The sequence below is a fragment of the Zalophus californianus genome, chromosome 5 (genome assembly GCF_009762305.2).
Source record: "Zalophus californianus isolate mZalCal1 chromosome 5, mZalCal1.pri.v2, whole genome shotgun sequence".
In the NCBI taxonomy this organism is placed as follows: domain Eukaryota; kingdom Metazoa; phylum Chordata; class Mammalia; order Carnivora; family Otariidae; genus Zalophus; species Zalophus californianus.
In genome coordinates, this window is record NC_045599.1 from 92619441 (window position 1) to 92635431 (window position 15991).

Consider the following 15991-nt stretch of genomic DNA (forward strand, 5'->3'; position numbering starts at 1 on the left):
TGACCTGTCATCCTCAGAAACTACTACCCTGCAATCCCCCGGTGGCTCTCCAGGTTTCCTGTCCCACTCTGAGAACACAGCTTCCCTCCGGCTGTCTTTTCTCAAGCCCCCTAGTTCTGCCTTACTCACAGCTGATGATCTCAACTTATTCTTCATGGAGTAATAGAGGTCTCCAGGGGCAAAGCTCACATCCCCACCACCAAACCTACCACCTTCCCACATGGTGGGCACCTCCTCTCCCCTGCCACACAGCGGATGTCCTTCTCCCCACCACAGCCACCTCGCCTTTTGGGCTCTGGGTCTCCTTGGGCTTTCTCAGGAGCCTTGCTGATTTGATTTTCCCTCCCTTCCACATCACTGATGTCTTCTTTTTTAGCTGATCTCCCTACAGCATCGCCCACAAACAATGACCCGTGGGCCACATCTGGCCTGCTAACCCCCTGAGTGCAGACCACCTCCATCTTTGTCCCGGACCACTGCGGTGGCCCAGCACGTCTGTCTGCTTGGCCTCTCCCAGCCCCCGGTCGTTGTCCACAGCTTCTCCAGAGCTCGATTGGGCACCTACCTTGTGCCAGATGCTGGGGGTAAAAAGTGAGTAAGATAGACTTGTCTCTGCTTCCATCCAGCTTCTGATAGGGTGAGAGAGAAAGTAAACCGACAGAATGTGATAAATGCAATGAAGAAGGGATGCCTGGGTGGTTCGGTCAGTTAAGCAGCTGCCTTCGGCTCGGGTCATGATCCCAGGGTCCTGGGATAAAGCCTCACATCAGGCTCCCTGCTCAGTGGAGAGCCTGCTTCTCCCTCTCCCTCTGCCTGCCATTCTCCCTCCTTGTGCTCTCTCTCCCTGTCAAATGGATAAATAAAATCTTTTTATTTTATTTTTTAAAAAGATTTTATTTATTTATTTGAGAGAGAGAATGAGATAGAGAGAGCATGAGAGGGGGGAGGGTCCGAGGGAGAAGCAGACTCACTGCTGAGCAGGGAGCCCGATGCGGGACTCGATCCCGGGACTCCAGGATCATGACCTGAGCCGAAGGCAGTCGCTTAACCAACTGAGCCACCCAGGCGCCCCGATAAATAAAATCTTTTTAAAAAATGCTATGAAGAAGATGGGGTGCGGGAACACACATCTGCATAGTGTGGTCAGGAAGGGTATTTCTGAGTACGTGACATTTCAGCTGAGACTTTAACATGGCAAGACCTTGCAGGCCCTAATGTGGAGCTTTGGGCTGGATGACATAATCTTTGAAGGATTTTAAGCAGAGGAATTATGTAATTTGGTTTACGTTTTGAGAAACTCTCTGCAGCCGCTTGTGTGGCCATCGGATAAGATGGGGTGAGGTCAGGAGGAGGTGGGAAGCCTGGACCAGCCAGGCCATGTGCACAGCCCTCTGCCGGGGGAATGACACCAGCTGACAGCATCCACATGCATGGGAGTGGGGTGGGATTTGTCTCCTGGTGAAAATTGAGGTGCTGTTTCCCAAAGGAGGGGAATGAAGGCTGGGCAGGAAAAAATAGCTGTCCACGTCAGGGACCAGAATGGAAGGTATCAAAAGGAATATCATGGAGGTGAAGAGCATAAGGAAGGAAAGGGCCGTCTCCACCTGGGATGTGTGGAGGCTCAATGAAAGAAGAGCTAACATAAGTAGAAAATATGGAGGGCTGTGCACTCCGGGAGGAGAGATCTCTCTTCCCTGCTGCTGATTCGGGCGGAGATGGAAGAAGAGTTAGTGACGTTCTATGGTGGTTTCTCAAGGGTGTCCAAGCTTAAAAAGCTGTGGTCCACATTGTCCGGTCTGAGAGAGAAGCCAATTTCAGCAGCTATCAGAAATAACTCCCTCTTGGACACCTTCACCCGCTCTGTCTTCCTCACCTACCAGGTAGTCATTTGTTCAAGTGGAGAGCCATCTGGGGGTGCCTACTAAGAGGTGGGCACTGTTCTGAGCACCAGAGATCCAAAAGTGAACTAGATCTTATCCGTCCTCTTGAGGACAAAAGGTTTACCGAAGGAGACCGAAAAGTAAGCAAGTTAGTACAGATTAACCCAGCCCAGTGGTACAGGGGTGAAGGGTGGCATCTGCCAGGGAAGGCTTTCTGGAAGAGGTCATGTGGAAACTGTGAGGTTTGAATGGAGAGCAGGTGAGTAGGAGTGACCCTGGTAAAATGTGTGTGAGTGTATGCACTTGGAGTGGGGGCAGGGAGGGAAGCATGTGTTCAATTGGTATGAATCTCAATCCACAAACCCAGGCATGCATGAAATGAGCTTATTTTCCTCACAACTTCATTTCTACTTTGAGACCCCATTCCACTGGGTTTCCCTCCCTTTTCCCCAAGGTCATGGCCAAGTTCCAGGGGTTTGTATCAAGCCAAGATGTTGATGGGGAGTGGACGTAGAACTCAGGAGCTGATCCTCAATTCCATCCATACGGTGACCCAGACTGGTCCTAGAGCATCAATTACCTGCTGAGCCCTTGTGCCCTTTTTGCTTTCTGCCCTGTGGAGAAGAGAGATCCCAGGTAAGGGAGGGAAGTGCCAGGGGTCAAGGAGACTCAGTTAATATTTAAAAACTAAGAGCCTTACACTTTCATAAAATTGGCTTACTCTGGCTAGGGCATAACAAGGTGCAGGGTCAGGGTGATGGGGTGTAGGAACCGTAGGGGAGCAAGAGAGGGCAAGAGTTGGAGTGGACCCCACCCACCCTTGCTCTTTTATCCGTGAAGGAGGGGGTGGCCTGAGCCTGACAGGGTCACTGTTCTCTCCATCAGCAATGGGTGGGCTCTTAAAGGCCATCTGGGGGTCTCACAATTTCACTCTTCCCAGATCCTGCAGTGAGAGGTCTTCTAGGTAGTTTGGGGCTACCACCTACCTCTTGTGTTACTATAGAAACCAAGGGTAACAAACAAGTGCCAATCACTTTGCTGGGGTCATGGAGCTGACAGAGCCTACTTCTCAGCCCCTACCCAGGGCACAACGCCGGTTTCCCTTGCAAAAAAGTGGGGAATGATAAACAGCCCCTGAACACTCATTGCCCTGATTTAATCTGATTTAACTGCTTAGCATTAGCTGGGCAATTTTGCAATTTATCAGGAAAACCACAGCTCTGGGGAGAGGCTTAAAAGGTGAACCAGGGCTTAAGTGTTTTCTATTTTATGTGAAGGAGGAAGGGAAAATAGCAAGGACTATTTACAAGAAATATTCAAAAGCGATCATCAAGGTACAGTATACATCTTCTCCAAATCATCTCCTTCTTATACTTTGGTTGTTGTAACTGGCCTGATAAATCACCCAGGCTGGAATGAAGCTGCCTTGGGACTTTTGCACCCACTGTTCCATCTACCTAAAAAACCCTTCTTCCTTTTCTCCACCTGGAGACCGTCTGCTCCCTCTTCAAAAAGCTCCTCAGGAGGTGCCTCCTCCCAGAAGTCTCCCTTGACCCTCTCAGGGTAGATCAGGGCTCTGACATCCTCCTGGCCGCTCTGCTGTGACATCTGCATCCGTTTCTGTCCCGCCCCCTGGTGGCGAGTTTGGTGAGGTTGAGGGCGTGCTGTTCAATTAACCTGCTCCCTGGGCTGGCCTCCCCTTGGCCAGCTCTCTAGACGGCAGCCTCGCTTTGTCAGATCTCTTTTCCCACTGTCCAGACCCTTCTTGCATTAAACAATGATAATGACATTTCCAGGATTCATATGCTGAAACCCTGATCCCTCAGCGCGACTGCCTTTGGAGATGGGACCTTTGGGGAGGTCAGGAGGTCGGAAGGGTGGGCTCGTCCAGTAGGACTGGGGTCCTCATAAGGAGAGGAAGAGACGCCAGAGCTCTCTTGCTGTACATGCGCGCAGAGGAAAGGCCAGGCCGGGCCGTGATGACAGGAAGAGAGTCACCAACACACCACCCTGCCAGCACCCTAACCTTGGACTTCCAGCCTCCAGAACGTTTCTGTGGTTTAAACCACCCAGTCTGTGGTATTCTGTTATGGCAGCCCCGGCAAACTGGGACACGAGTGTAGGGGAGCCCCCTGCCCCACCACGGCCAGAGCAGCAGGTTTAGCAGCACTGCCATCCTTCATCTATATTTGAAGAATTCTTTTTCCTTCCAATTTTTTTCTTTCCAAAATTGTGGTGGGGCACCTGGGTGGCTCAGATGGTTAAGTGTCTGCCTTCTGCTCAGGTCATGATCTCAGGGGCCTGGGATCGAGTCCCACTGTGGGCTCCGTGCTCAGCAGGGAGTCTGCCGCTCCCTCTCCCTCTGCTTCTCCCCCTGCTTGTGCTCTCTCTCTGTCTCTCTGTCAAATAAAAAAAAAAAATAAAAGCTTAAAATAAATAAATAAATTGTGGTAAAATACACATAGCATAAAATTTATCATCTTAACCATTTAAAAAATATTTTATTTATTTGAGAGAGAGAGCAAGAGTGAGCAGGAGGGGGTGCAGGGGGAGAAGGGAGAGAGAGAATCTCAAGTAGACTGCACACTGAGCACAGAGCCCGACGAGGGGCTCGATCCCACAACCCTGAGATCATGACCTGAGCCAAAATCAAGAGTCAGCCGCTTAACTGACTGAGCCCCCCAGGCGCCCCCCGTCTTAACCATTTGTAAGCATGCAGCTCAGTGACATTAAGTACATCTTTATTGTCCAGCCATCACTATCATCCATCTCCAGAACGTTTTTCATCTTCCCAGACAGAAACTCTGGGCCAGTTAAATACTAACTCCACAACCCCCCTTCGCCGGTCCATGGTAGCCTCTCTTCTGCCTTCTGTCTCTGTGAATTTGACTACTCTAGAGACTGCATGTGAATGGAATCATACGGTATTTGTCTCTTTGTGACGGGCGTATCTCACTCAGCATCATGTCTTGAAGTTTTCTTTTTATTGCATTTCCCCCTACTTGTTTAATTTTAGCGTTCCTGACACAGGGTTGTATGTGTGGGTTAGACTGAGCCAGTCAGATCAGTGGCCTGAGGTGGGGCCCAGAGTTAGGGGCCAGGCAGCATCCTCCTGGTATTGCAGGGTCTGGGGAAGGAACCTGTCCTGGTCCTAGCCCCAGTCCTTCCCCAACAAAGCTGCAGCCCAACCCCAGACTCTGATGTAACCTCAGCCCGGCCCCAGTGTCACCCTAACTTGTCCTCCTTAAGCTTCCCTGGACCCACAAGGCCATTTACAGGAGCCAGGATTCCCAGGATTCCCAGGTCATCTGGTGACATCTCCAGGATCTGCTAGGGGTGGGGTGGGGGCAGTAGGTTCGCCTGGACCTTGACTGCCTGTCCAGCAGTTTCTTTCTGCTCGAGTCTTTGCTCACTCTCTCAAGACCACGAGAGGGCGACCATGCTCCATCTTAGAAACAGCCACTCCCAAGGAGGAGCCAGGAAAACCCTCTTCTCTGGACCCCAGGACTTCCAGGTTCAGGGCCTGGAAAGTGAGAATAAGGAAGAGCTCGTTGTTCCAAGGGGATGGGGCCCTCCCAAGGCCAAGCTGCTTCCTGACCCCTGCGCAGGCTACTCCATTGCCCTGTGCCCTGGCAGGAGCCTTCCTATCCAGAGCTTGGGAAGCCTGGTCTGTGGGGGGAAACCTGCCTAGGAGCCAACTAGCCAGCAGAGTCCTGGGATCCTCTTGGAGGAAGAGAGGCTGGTTGTAGCGGAAGGAAAAGTCTCCTGGGGACCTCTGTCTGGGCCCTGGTCTGTTCTTCCAGCAGGCTGCCCTGCGTCCTCTGTGCTGGGGCAGCTCCCTTCTGCAGAGCGTGCTTGGGCCAGTCTCTGCTGGACGTCTGCTGTCCACCCTCCAAGGCCCAGCTCTTGTGTGACTTGCGCAGGGAAACCTCGCTCCATACCCAGGCCTCTGTTAAGAACAACACCAGCTGAAACCCCCCTCCCCATCCTTTCTCCCGAGAGGGTGGAAAGACAGGAAAACTGGCCCAGGAAGGACAGTCCTGGAGTCAAATCTGGACAGCTCTAGAACTACCTGGAACTACCTCTCAGAGGGGGCAGAGGCTGAAGGGAGACTAGAATTGCTCAGAATAATGGAGAGGGTTCTGATTTTTTTTGAAGGTGCGGCGTGGTACCAGAAAGGGAGATGAACACTAGCTAGCGAGGGAGACTAGATGGGGAAGGCCAGAGACATCTCACTGGGAAATTTCTTTCACTTCTGTCCTGTGCTGGCAGTGGGCATCTTCTATCTCCGCCCCTACCCTTCTCCCCGCTCTATCCGTCCGTGGTAGGGCAGACCTCCCTGGGGGATGTAGAGGTGGGCATGGCCAGTGCTGAGGCTGTGAGCAAGGCCAGGCTGTAGGCAGCTCCCTGCTCAGTTGAGCTAGGGGAAGGCCTGGCCCTTCCCACGCCCCTCCTGGAATGTAGGGCTGCTCCTGGGAGTTGAGCAGAAGTGTGACTTTCCCTCTGGAGTCTGAGGTCAATCAGCCTCCCAGGCCTGGTCTAGCATTCTTGATGGGGAGCCAAAACAAGCAAGGGGCGAGGGACCGGGGCAGACTCAGAGGCCTGGCAAGCCCCCGCCATCTGATTGCCCCTTGCTTTCATTCCTCGTGGGGAGGAAGTGTGTAATGCCAGAAATTCCACCCTGGGGGGAGGGGATGTAAATAGCAAGGCTCTACTGTTTGGTAGACCCTGCGCTGGTCACCTGTAGATGCTGCTAACAGTGTCACAGGGCCAATTCCTGGGGCAGTACCGGGCCTGAAGGAAGGCCCAGGGGACCGTGGAAGGCAGGCCCAGCTGGGATGGGGGGGGTAGTGGGACGAGGGAGGGAAGTGATATAGCACAGCCTGTAATACTGGTAAAAAGAATAACCACCGTTACTGAGCGCCTCCTGAATGCCAGCCACTTCCTGACTCAGTTGGTTCATCTTGACACAAAAGGGGGCTGAGACCTCAAAGATCCAGAAACTAAGGCTTAAAGAGGGTCAGTAACTTGTCTCAGATCCCAAAGAAGAGGCAGGCCTGGCCCCCAGGCTCATCTGTCTTCTCTGCTATACTCTCATCAGCCCCTCACCTCCGCCACCCGCCTCCCCGCTAGGCACCAACATGCTGGGAACAGCTGCTCCAAGCTGCGAAGCCAGGATGCAGACTCCCCTGGGCAAAGGACCCCAGGAGGCATTTTCTTTCTGCTACAATCGGCCTCCCTTCCTCCCCCTCCAGGCTTGAGGGGATGGTCCTACAGGCCCCACCTAGAGGCAGGGAAGTGAGGCATAGAGAAGGGGGCTTCCCATTGTACAACTCCAGAGGCCATATCCATGCAAGCTTCCGGATGAACAGCACCCCTGGGGGCCGCTTGGGGGAGGCCTAGTGCCCCTGCTTGTTGGGGAAGAGTGTGGATGTGAACTCAGGTCAGTTCTGCGGACTCCTAAGCAGGCCCTCTGGACTCCTGGGAGGACGGCTCAAGCCTTTCCTGGGCAGCTGGGGGGAGGCAGGTGAGGGCAGGCTGAGGAGCTCTACTCAGGGAGCAAGCTTACACCTGGGCAGGCCAAGCCAGGAGGGGAGGGGGCTGAGGAAAGCTGACCGGCTGCCCCAGGCACTTTGTGTTGATGCAGCTGCCCCTGGGCTTCTGGAAGCTTCCCCCTGGGTGCATTTAACAGCCAAGGCGGGGGCTCTGATCCCACTGTGGGTGCCTGGAATATTCGTGTTTTCCACAACCCTGTGTGGGAGCCAAAACCAGCTTCCAGGAGCCAGGAGAATTGAGCCTGAAGGGAGAGGGGAAGATTCTCTGGCCCTGGAACTGGCCCTTGTGTAAGTAAGGGACCCAGCTAGGCAGCTTTCTCTCTTTGTCCTTCTACGTGCACAGCCTGGTTCCCTCTCCTCCTTGCCCCACATTTCTTCTCTTTTCTCCTCCCCCTCCTCTTGCTCATTCCCCCAACCCCCTTCTGATAATTTACCCACAGACAAACTGTGATGCTGTGGAAAGAGTCAGGCCTGGTTCAAATCCCGGCTCCACCGCTCACAGCTGTGTGATTTGGGGCAGGTCATTGCCCTCTCTGAGCCTCTCTTCCCTTGTCTGTAAAATGGGACTATAATATCTATCTGCCAGACTCTTGGTGGGGTCCGTGAAATCACAAGTGCGTATGTGCTGGGATCATTTGCCCTTGAAAACCACTGGGTCTAGATCCTGGGAACTACTTTGGTCTTTGAGAGGCCATATGGAATGGCATAAAGTTACTTAATCTGAGTCTTGGTTTTCCCTTGTATAAAATGGAAGTAATGATGGGACCTACTTCAAAGAGCTAGAGTGGGGAGTCAGAGATGTCATGGATGTCCTTAGCACATAGTAAGTGTTTAGCAGATGATTTGTTATTATCTTTGTGGAGGATTGTTTGTCCTGCAGGAACCCGGAGAATGAGGGAAAGAGAAGTCTCCATAAAGAACTCTTCTGAGGCTAGCTGTGCTTCCGGCAGTGGAATGGTGAGGGTCGGGGCACAGGCTTTGTACATTGAAGCCCTAGAAAAGAAATATGATGTACCAGGAAGCATGACCCAGGCATTAGTGAAAGCCTGAACAGCCCGGAGAAAGAAGGATGTTTAAATTATATCACCAAATGATCTGTAGTCTTTATGCCTTGAATTCAATCTGTCCTAGCAGCCTCAGGACCACACTGTTCTGAACATGTCTGTTTATGAGTCTGCCTTCCCCTCTAGATTGGTTGGTCCTCAAGGGCAAGGGCCATGTCATCCTTGGTTTCGTGTCAAGTGTGGGTATGTGACAGAAATTGATTTAGAGATTGGGCTTTTGATCCAAGGGGTCAAAAGACAGATGCCCTGGGACTTTTCCTGAAAGGTTTCTAAAGGGTCACGAGGCTGGTATGATATGAGTGAGGAGCCACTGGAGACCATCTTGGTTACCACAAAGGGAGAGCCTGCCTGAGAGTGATGTCAACCCAGAGGAAAGCAGAACTGAAACAGAGGCAGAAGACTGATGACATCATGTGAGCACCTGGATCCAGCCATTCCTGAAGCAAGGGTTGACCAGTCTAGTTGTGTGAGTTGTTTCTTAAGTTGTTTTTCTTGAGTTGGGTTTCAGTCTCTTAAAACCCAAAGAGTCTAGATTAGTATGGTCTTTCCCCACCTTTATTTAAAAAAGAAAAAGTCTTGATTATCAGAAGATAGCTATGAAAATGTCCCCTGGCCTAGTAGAAATAAGTGATATCTTTCAGAGGCACGTTTTGCCTTAGTTCTGAAACAGGCACATCTAGGGTCCGATCCTTCTTCTACCTTGAAGGGACCCTGGTTTCCTCACCTGTAAAATGAGACCAACATTGTTGTGAAGATTCATCCAGAGAAGTAGGAAAATCGTGGTTTCTTCAGCTTCATAAATGCAACTCCATTTCTCTTACCCCGTTGCTCCCCAAACTCAGTGTCACCAAACCAGACTATTTCAGCAAACCAGGAAAAACAGGCCTGAGCAGCTCCACCTTCTCCCTTCCCCCCGCTACTCCTGATACCATGCAAAGCTCCACCCCCAGAAATCTGGGTCCTAAAGCCTGGTCTGGAGGAAGCCCAACCAAACTGGTCAGGCGGGCTTGGCCTCCACTGGAAGCTTGTAGGCCTTTATCTCCACCGTGACTAAATTTGGATCTCAAACTCAGACAATCAGCCTGGGAATTCCTGACGAATTCCAGCAAAGGTTAGCTGTTTTCATTGGTTTTTACAGAGACGGGAGATACTTTTTCCAAGTAACAAGTTTAAAAGCAGTAACTTGTCATTAGAGAAAATTTAGAAAACGGGGAAAAGTCCAATAATACCATTATCCTGACACAGGCCCCATGGAGATTTTTGCTTCTTTCCTGTTGGTTATTCCAACGGTCTTGTTTGGAGGCTGTTGTTTGTTCGTTTGCTTGCTTGCTTGTTTTTACATCCACGAGATCAGAGTGTCTGTGTAGTTTTACATTTTGATTTTCCCACCATGTTTTGACATAAACATGTTCCCGGGTTACAAACTCTTTGCTGAGTGCCAGACGCGGTGCCTAGCACATCACCAGCATGATCTCAGTAATGTTCACACCCATCCTAAAATCAAGAAACCTTACGATTCTTTCTCTGCAGATGAGCAAACTGAGGCACAAAGAGGTTAAGTGTCTCTCCCAATGTCATGGTGAGGACCAGGCTATCTGGCTTCACGGGCCATACTATTAACTAGGTATACATCTGTATCACAGTTCGTTCAAACTTTCTTAGAGAGATAGAGATGCCCACTGCTCCTGCTTGCCCAGCACTAGTTTTTCACTGGAGACTGCGATTTCCTATTCTCATTTCTAGGAGAGCAGCTATTGGGTGGAGTTGAGCGCCTATGCTGGGTCTGGCCAATCAGAGGCCCATTATCGCCCTGGCCTCTGTGATTGGCTCAGGAAGGGGCACGTGATCCAGGTGGGCCCACAAGGGGAGGCTGTGGGCTGCGCCTGCGTTGTGCTGCGGCCACTTGTCTTCGGAACCTGCCTGGGAATGGGCCGCAGCAAAGGAGGACAGAGTGAGAAGCGGGGGAGAACAAGTCCTGTTGCAGCATTTCAGATTCTGGATCCAGTTGCACCTGAAGTGGGCTCTTGGGTTCATGATACTGGACTTTGCAGTTAGCTGAGCTTTTTAATTCCCTTAAACCAGTTTGAGTTTGGTTTCTGTCACTTGCAACCGAGAGTTCTGGCAAGTTCACCATTGCTGTTGGACGTTAGGGTGGCTTATACAATTTTTTTTTTTACCATTATAATGCTGCAATGAACATCTTTACATATAGAGCTTATCCTTGATTAGAACTATTTCCTTGTGATACTTTCACAAAAGTTACTTGGCAAGGCTCAAACATTATCAGGATCCTATGGACATTTTGCAGATTGTTCCCTCAAGGTCGGCAGTATTTTGTACCCCTCACCTTCACTCCCCAACAGTATGTGCAACTGCGATTTTTAAAATTGAGTTCTGAAGAAGCTTTCTTTTTTAACAAGCCAAAGTTGTATTTGTTTTTTAAACAGAAAAATTATGTTAATATAAAACAGATAAAAATAGACAAAACCCAAAACACACAACACACAAAAGCACAACACACAGGACCAGTGCAAACCCTTTCCAACCCACTCCCCCCAAGTTTTAAAACCTTTATTACAGATCCCCAAAGATTAGATTGTATTGGAGAAGTCACAGTATTGAATCAGAAAAATAAGAAAAGAGACATTTTTAAAAAAGGTCTGTATACAGGTAGTGGGGGGGATGGGATGAGAGAGTACACTTCATCACTCCTACATCAAAAACATAATGCAGAAGGGTTTCAGTGATGAGCACATATTTCTAGAATACCACTATGTATGCTAGTCCCCTGCCCACTTTTTAAAGTTGCTTTTAAAAAGGATAAAAAGTGCACAGACACTTTCGTAAGGCACAGACAGATTGGTGTACAAGTCATTTCATTAGGGGCTTGGGGAAGACAATTAAATACCAAGAAATGCCACGTGTTCCTGAGCAGGCGTCCCTCTGCCAGAACTGGGGCAGGGATGGGATTGGGCAGGGGGAGGTTACTGCCTCTTGTTCTCCAAGACTTTGCACAAGCCCATTCTCAACTGGAACTGACGGGGCTCCCCGGGGACCTAGGTATTGATTCCAGCAACCACTCCCAAGCCTGAAAGTAGCAGGTAGCCATCTCCCCACGGGTCTCCCTGGTGGGACCTGAGGGTAATCATCCAGCGGTGGGGCCTTTGAGGGTTCTGCCCAAGGCCATTTTGGCAGCAGCTCACTGACAAGGTGCCTGGCACTTCTAATGCAGAGGAGGCTTCTCGAAGCACGCAGCAGGCTCTGGGTCAGGAGAGCAGTCATGGGCACTCACCAGAATAGATCCCCAAAGGCAAGAGAATGGCCAAGAAAGCCCAAAGATTCTGTCCCTAGCATCTCATTACCCTCTAATGTCTCTGCCTCTGAAGGCAGAGCTAGGGTTTTGTCCTCTCTGCTCCGCGTTCCCAGCACCCCACACCTAGTAGGCATGCAGCAGATGCTTGTTGAATGACCTTGTGTGCATGTATATGTGGTGTTTTACCAAACCCCTGAGCCCTCGTAACCTGATTTCGGATTTCTCCCGTAAATCTTTAATGAGTACCTACTATGTACTAGCACAGGACCCAACGCTGGAGGGAGCAAATAAAAGTTTAAAAATCTGTCCAGCCCTGGACTGTCTGCTCCCTGCGGCTCTGTCTTCAGGCTCAGTTCCCAACACTGTGTCTAGAACACAGGCCATGCTGATGAGTGGGTGTTTAGCAAAGTGTTACCGCATGTAGAGGGGCAGCTGCCCTGAGCAGCTAAAGCCCAGCAGCCTCCCAGTTCTGGGAATGGACTAGGAAAAGGAGCTTGTGTTGACTTGGAAAGAGCCCAGTTTCTCTGGTGGTTCAAAATAACCAGGCACAAGACCACAACAAGAGAGTATCTTCTGGTCTCCCCCTTCTTAGCCCTAGCGTCCCTGCCTGAGGGGGTGGGGGTGGCAGTGTTGAAGCCCAGGAAGGTGGTGGGACAATGCCCTCAGCCCCTCCACGAAGTTGCCCCATACGTGCACCCCTGTGTCACCAAAGGAGGCCTTCAGGCTGGACTCAGGATCTCACATAGCTCAGCTCTGCCAGGAGAAGGTGGGCAGCAGGAAGGTGAGCCTGAAAGGAAGGACACTTGTCCTTCTAGGGTATGGGTGGCAGAGGGACCACAGCCTGGGGCTGGAAACCTCCATACAGGCACAGGTGCCCAGGCTCTCTCCAGGGGCTGCCCAGAGAAGTTTCAAGAAAGAAAACTCAAGGCCATCTCAAGCTTTCCGGGGCTTGGGGCCAGGCAGCTGAGAGAGTGGAATTCAGCACCAGACACTCCTGGGTTTGAATCCCAGCCCTACCACCTATTGCATGTGATCTTATCACTTCACTCACAGGACCTCAGTTCTCTTACCTGTCAAATGGGAATAATACCATGGTTTGTCAATTCTAAATAGCACAGCTGTTCCCCCCCCCCCACATTTCAAGTCTGATTAGAATGAATCATATAGCTGTGGTATCTTACAGTTATATTCGCATTTTTTCCCTTAGCGGTACATAAAATTGTGTATTTTACCATCGGTGGTGTTTTAGATGTGGCCCAGTGGGGTAAGAAGACCTGCCTCACAGGATCGATGCGTGGAGACGCCTCTCCAGCCCGGCGCCGCAGCGCGTAATGACGGGAAGTGAAGAGAGGGCTTCCCTTTCCTCTTTCTCCCGCCATGTGAGGGCCACGTGAGCAGCTCCTCTACAGCACTGAATAAATCACTGTAGAGCATCAGGAAATGTCTGGGTTTTAGAAGATAAACACCCCCTTAATTCCTCTTGGAAACAGGGAGGCTATTTATAGCAGCTGCGGAGCAAGTTAAACAGGCCACCAGCTCCTTTTGATCCAGGTAACAGGTCACCAGGAGCATGGCCCGGTCCACGTCAGGTCCAGGCCCTCAGTCACTGGTTTCCTGGTGGTGGCTGTACATGGCCCTGGCTGGAACCCAGGGGTGGGGGCAGTTAGGAAGGGCAAGAGGCAGCGGAGACCAGCTGCCTCCCGCTGGCTTCGAGGACCACCAGAGCTTGTGACTGGCTCAATCCGGTCAGCGGGCACTGCTGCCTGGAGAACCAGCTCTGGTGGGGAGGAGGTCACAAGTCCTCTCCCACACGGTCTGGGCCCATACATGGGGAAAGTGGAAGGCTCCTGCTGGCCAGACGCAGCTGGGCACAGAGTGCTACCCAGCGTCTCTGGCTCTTGTCCTCCCCAAAAACTTCCGTCACAAAATTTAAAGGTGGGCAAGTTTCCCAGATTCACTAGGGGGACAATAACCAATCAGGGGTTCTTGCAGGGGCAAGAGTGGGGGTTTTGAAGTTGAGATCAGGTCAGAACACTATGACCACTCCAGGCAGAGAAGAAGCAGGTGGTCCAAGACCTAGAACATTACAAAGACCACCTGGTCTTACAGGCTTTGATTTGATGAGGGCCCAACTGGGCTGGGCTCTGGGCCCCCGGACACCCAGCACACATGTGTTCTACGAATGCAGAAACTGAATGTTCTCCTTTCTCTGCCATCATCTGTGCAGCAGAGGAACAGATTAGGAATTGTAGTAAAAATGTTACCTGTTCTTTGTAGGGTGTCTTGGGCTTTTTAGATGTTATGCTGGTTCTCTCATGGGTTCTGGAGTGGGAAGGTACTGGGCCTCACGTTGGACAGATTGAGAACTGAGAATCAGAGAGGCCCAGGGGCTTCCTTAAAAGTACAGCACAAGATAGGGCAGAGGTTAGGCCCTGAACTGGGGGCAGAAGGGAGGAGGCCGGCCTGGGCCAGCCTATCAGACCAGGGGTGGTGTGGGAGTCTGCAGACATGGGCCTCCACAGGGGTGAGGAAGTCGGGGACAGGGCCACGTCCCAGGAAATGCCTGTAAATGGCCCTGGGAAGGGGGAGAGTCCCAAGGTCAGCATTTTAATGTCTCAGCTCTTAACATCTTAATGATCATTTAACATCTTAGTAATCAGCAGCGAAAGGGACGCTGAGAATCAGAACCAGTTGCAAAGTCTTTTCTTCCTACTGCCTCCCCGGCAGGCTGTCCTGGTGATGCCCACGGCTGCTGGTGAATGCCAGGCCCGGGCTGACAACACGAACTGTGAAGAGCCGTCTGTGTGATGGGGTGGCCTTTCCAACTGCAGGTAAGTCACCTGCCTCCAGGATTCTTTCTCCCCAGGAAAAGAGAACCTGCTGCTTGCCTTCTTCTTGGGGACAGCAAGGGATGGGACAGACGAAAAGCATCTAGAGGGACCGAGTCAAGGTGCACTATGCTTATTATTAGGCTGTCTGGGGTGAAGGGGTGAAGAGGCTTCTGGGGATGACACCACCCAGAGCTCTCGGTGGGCCGCAGCACCCATCAAAACTCCTCTCCAGGACTGAGGAAGAAACTAAAAAAGCAAATTGTTCTTTTCTGTTCTCCACCCACCTTCCCCCCAAGGCGTTGCTGCTTTGGAGCTGTAAACAATGAGCTATTTTTTCCTTCCCTTAGAAAATCTGAGTGTCCCTTTTCTATACCATCCAAGGGAGTTCTGTTTAGGTGCAGGCTTCATACATTCAAAACCAGCTGACGTTACAGCCCCAGAAAGTGAACAATTTCTAGTCACGCTACCGTCTGGGCTCTGGATTGCACATTCCTTAGTGTTAAATAACCTCCCAGAGCCAGGATCCCTGGATAAATACCTATGCGTTCTCTCTCACTCGTTCGCTCACACACATTCTCTCTCTCTTCTCTGGCCACGCCCTCCCCTCACCCTCTCTCACACACACTCAACCCAACTCCAGCAAAAAGCATTGCACAGGGAGTGCTGTTTCCCAGCCGAGAGGTCACCGAGGGACAGGGTGGTCTGCTAGGCAGTTCCTGAGCTTGCTTTTGGGACGGCCTTTTGGGGGCAAAGCACTTTTGAGCCAGAAGCAGCCCCTGCCTGGGCTCAAACCTCCAGGGCCTCAGCTCCAGGACTGTCACGCCTTGCCCACCACTGGAGAGTGGCAGATGGGACGGCCACTGCCCTTGGACTCCGTGGTGGCCATGGTGGTTGTCTGGCTCAGGGGGCCTTCAGAAAGGTGACCTTGCTCTGGCCAAGGCCCACTGGCAGGCCAGGCTACGGCCTGTAGATCTTAATGACATCCTTGATGGGTCGCCGGCAGATGGGGCAGCAGGCACGGGCCTGCCTCTTGAGCCGTAGGCCACAGCTGTGGCACAGACACATATGTCCACACGTGTAGATGACTGTGTCCACTTCCCCGTCAAAGCACACCGTGCACTCGCCATTCTTGCTGCCTGCCGGCTCTGGTGGGGAGAACACAGGGGACACTGGGGGGCTCAGCGGGGAGCTGGGTGCGGTCACTGCAGAAAGGGAGAACAAGACAGACCTTAATACTGTGGTTTTCACGTGGGTTCTTTTGGGGCAACCCCGAGAAGGCAGAGCTTCTATGGCCGAACTTGTGGGGAAACAATTTTGAGAGACACCAATTTGGGGTTTTTCTCCTGGG

General features: G+C 51.5%; 1 protein-coding gene across 3 annotated transcripts in view; it reads right to left on the minus strand.

Annotated features, from left to right (window-relative positions):
- Window positions 1-9110: 9110 nt before the first annotated feature.
- NEURL1B (neuralized E3 ubiquitin protein ligase 1B) overlaps window positions 9111-15991 on the minus strand; it is a 40191-nt gene continuing 33310 nt past the window's right edge. For 2 of the 3 annotated variants that reach the window (XM_027606627.2, XM_027606626.2), the window contains one exon: window positions 10767-15845. In XM_027606627.2, the coding sequence (XP_027462428.1) occupies window positions 15601-15845 (245 nt within the window). In that variant the 3' untranslated portion in view covers window positions 10767-15600. Of the gene's footprint in view, window positions 9224-10766; window positions 15846-15991 lie in introns of those variants that run through there. The other variant, XR_003522260.2, reaches the window with a different exon arrangement.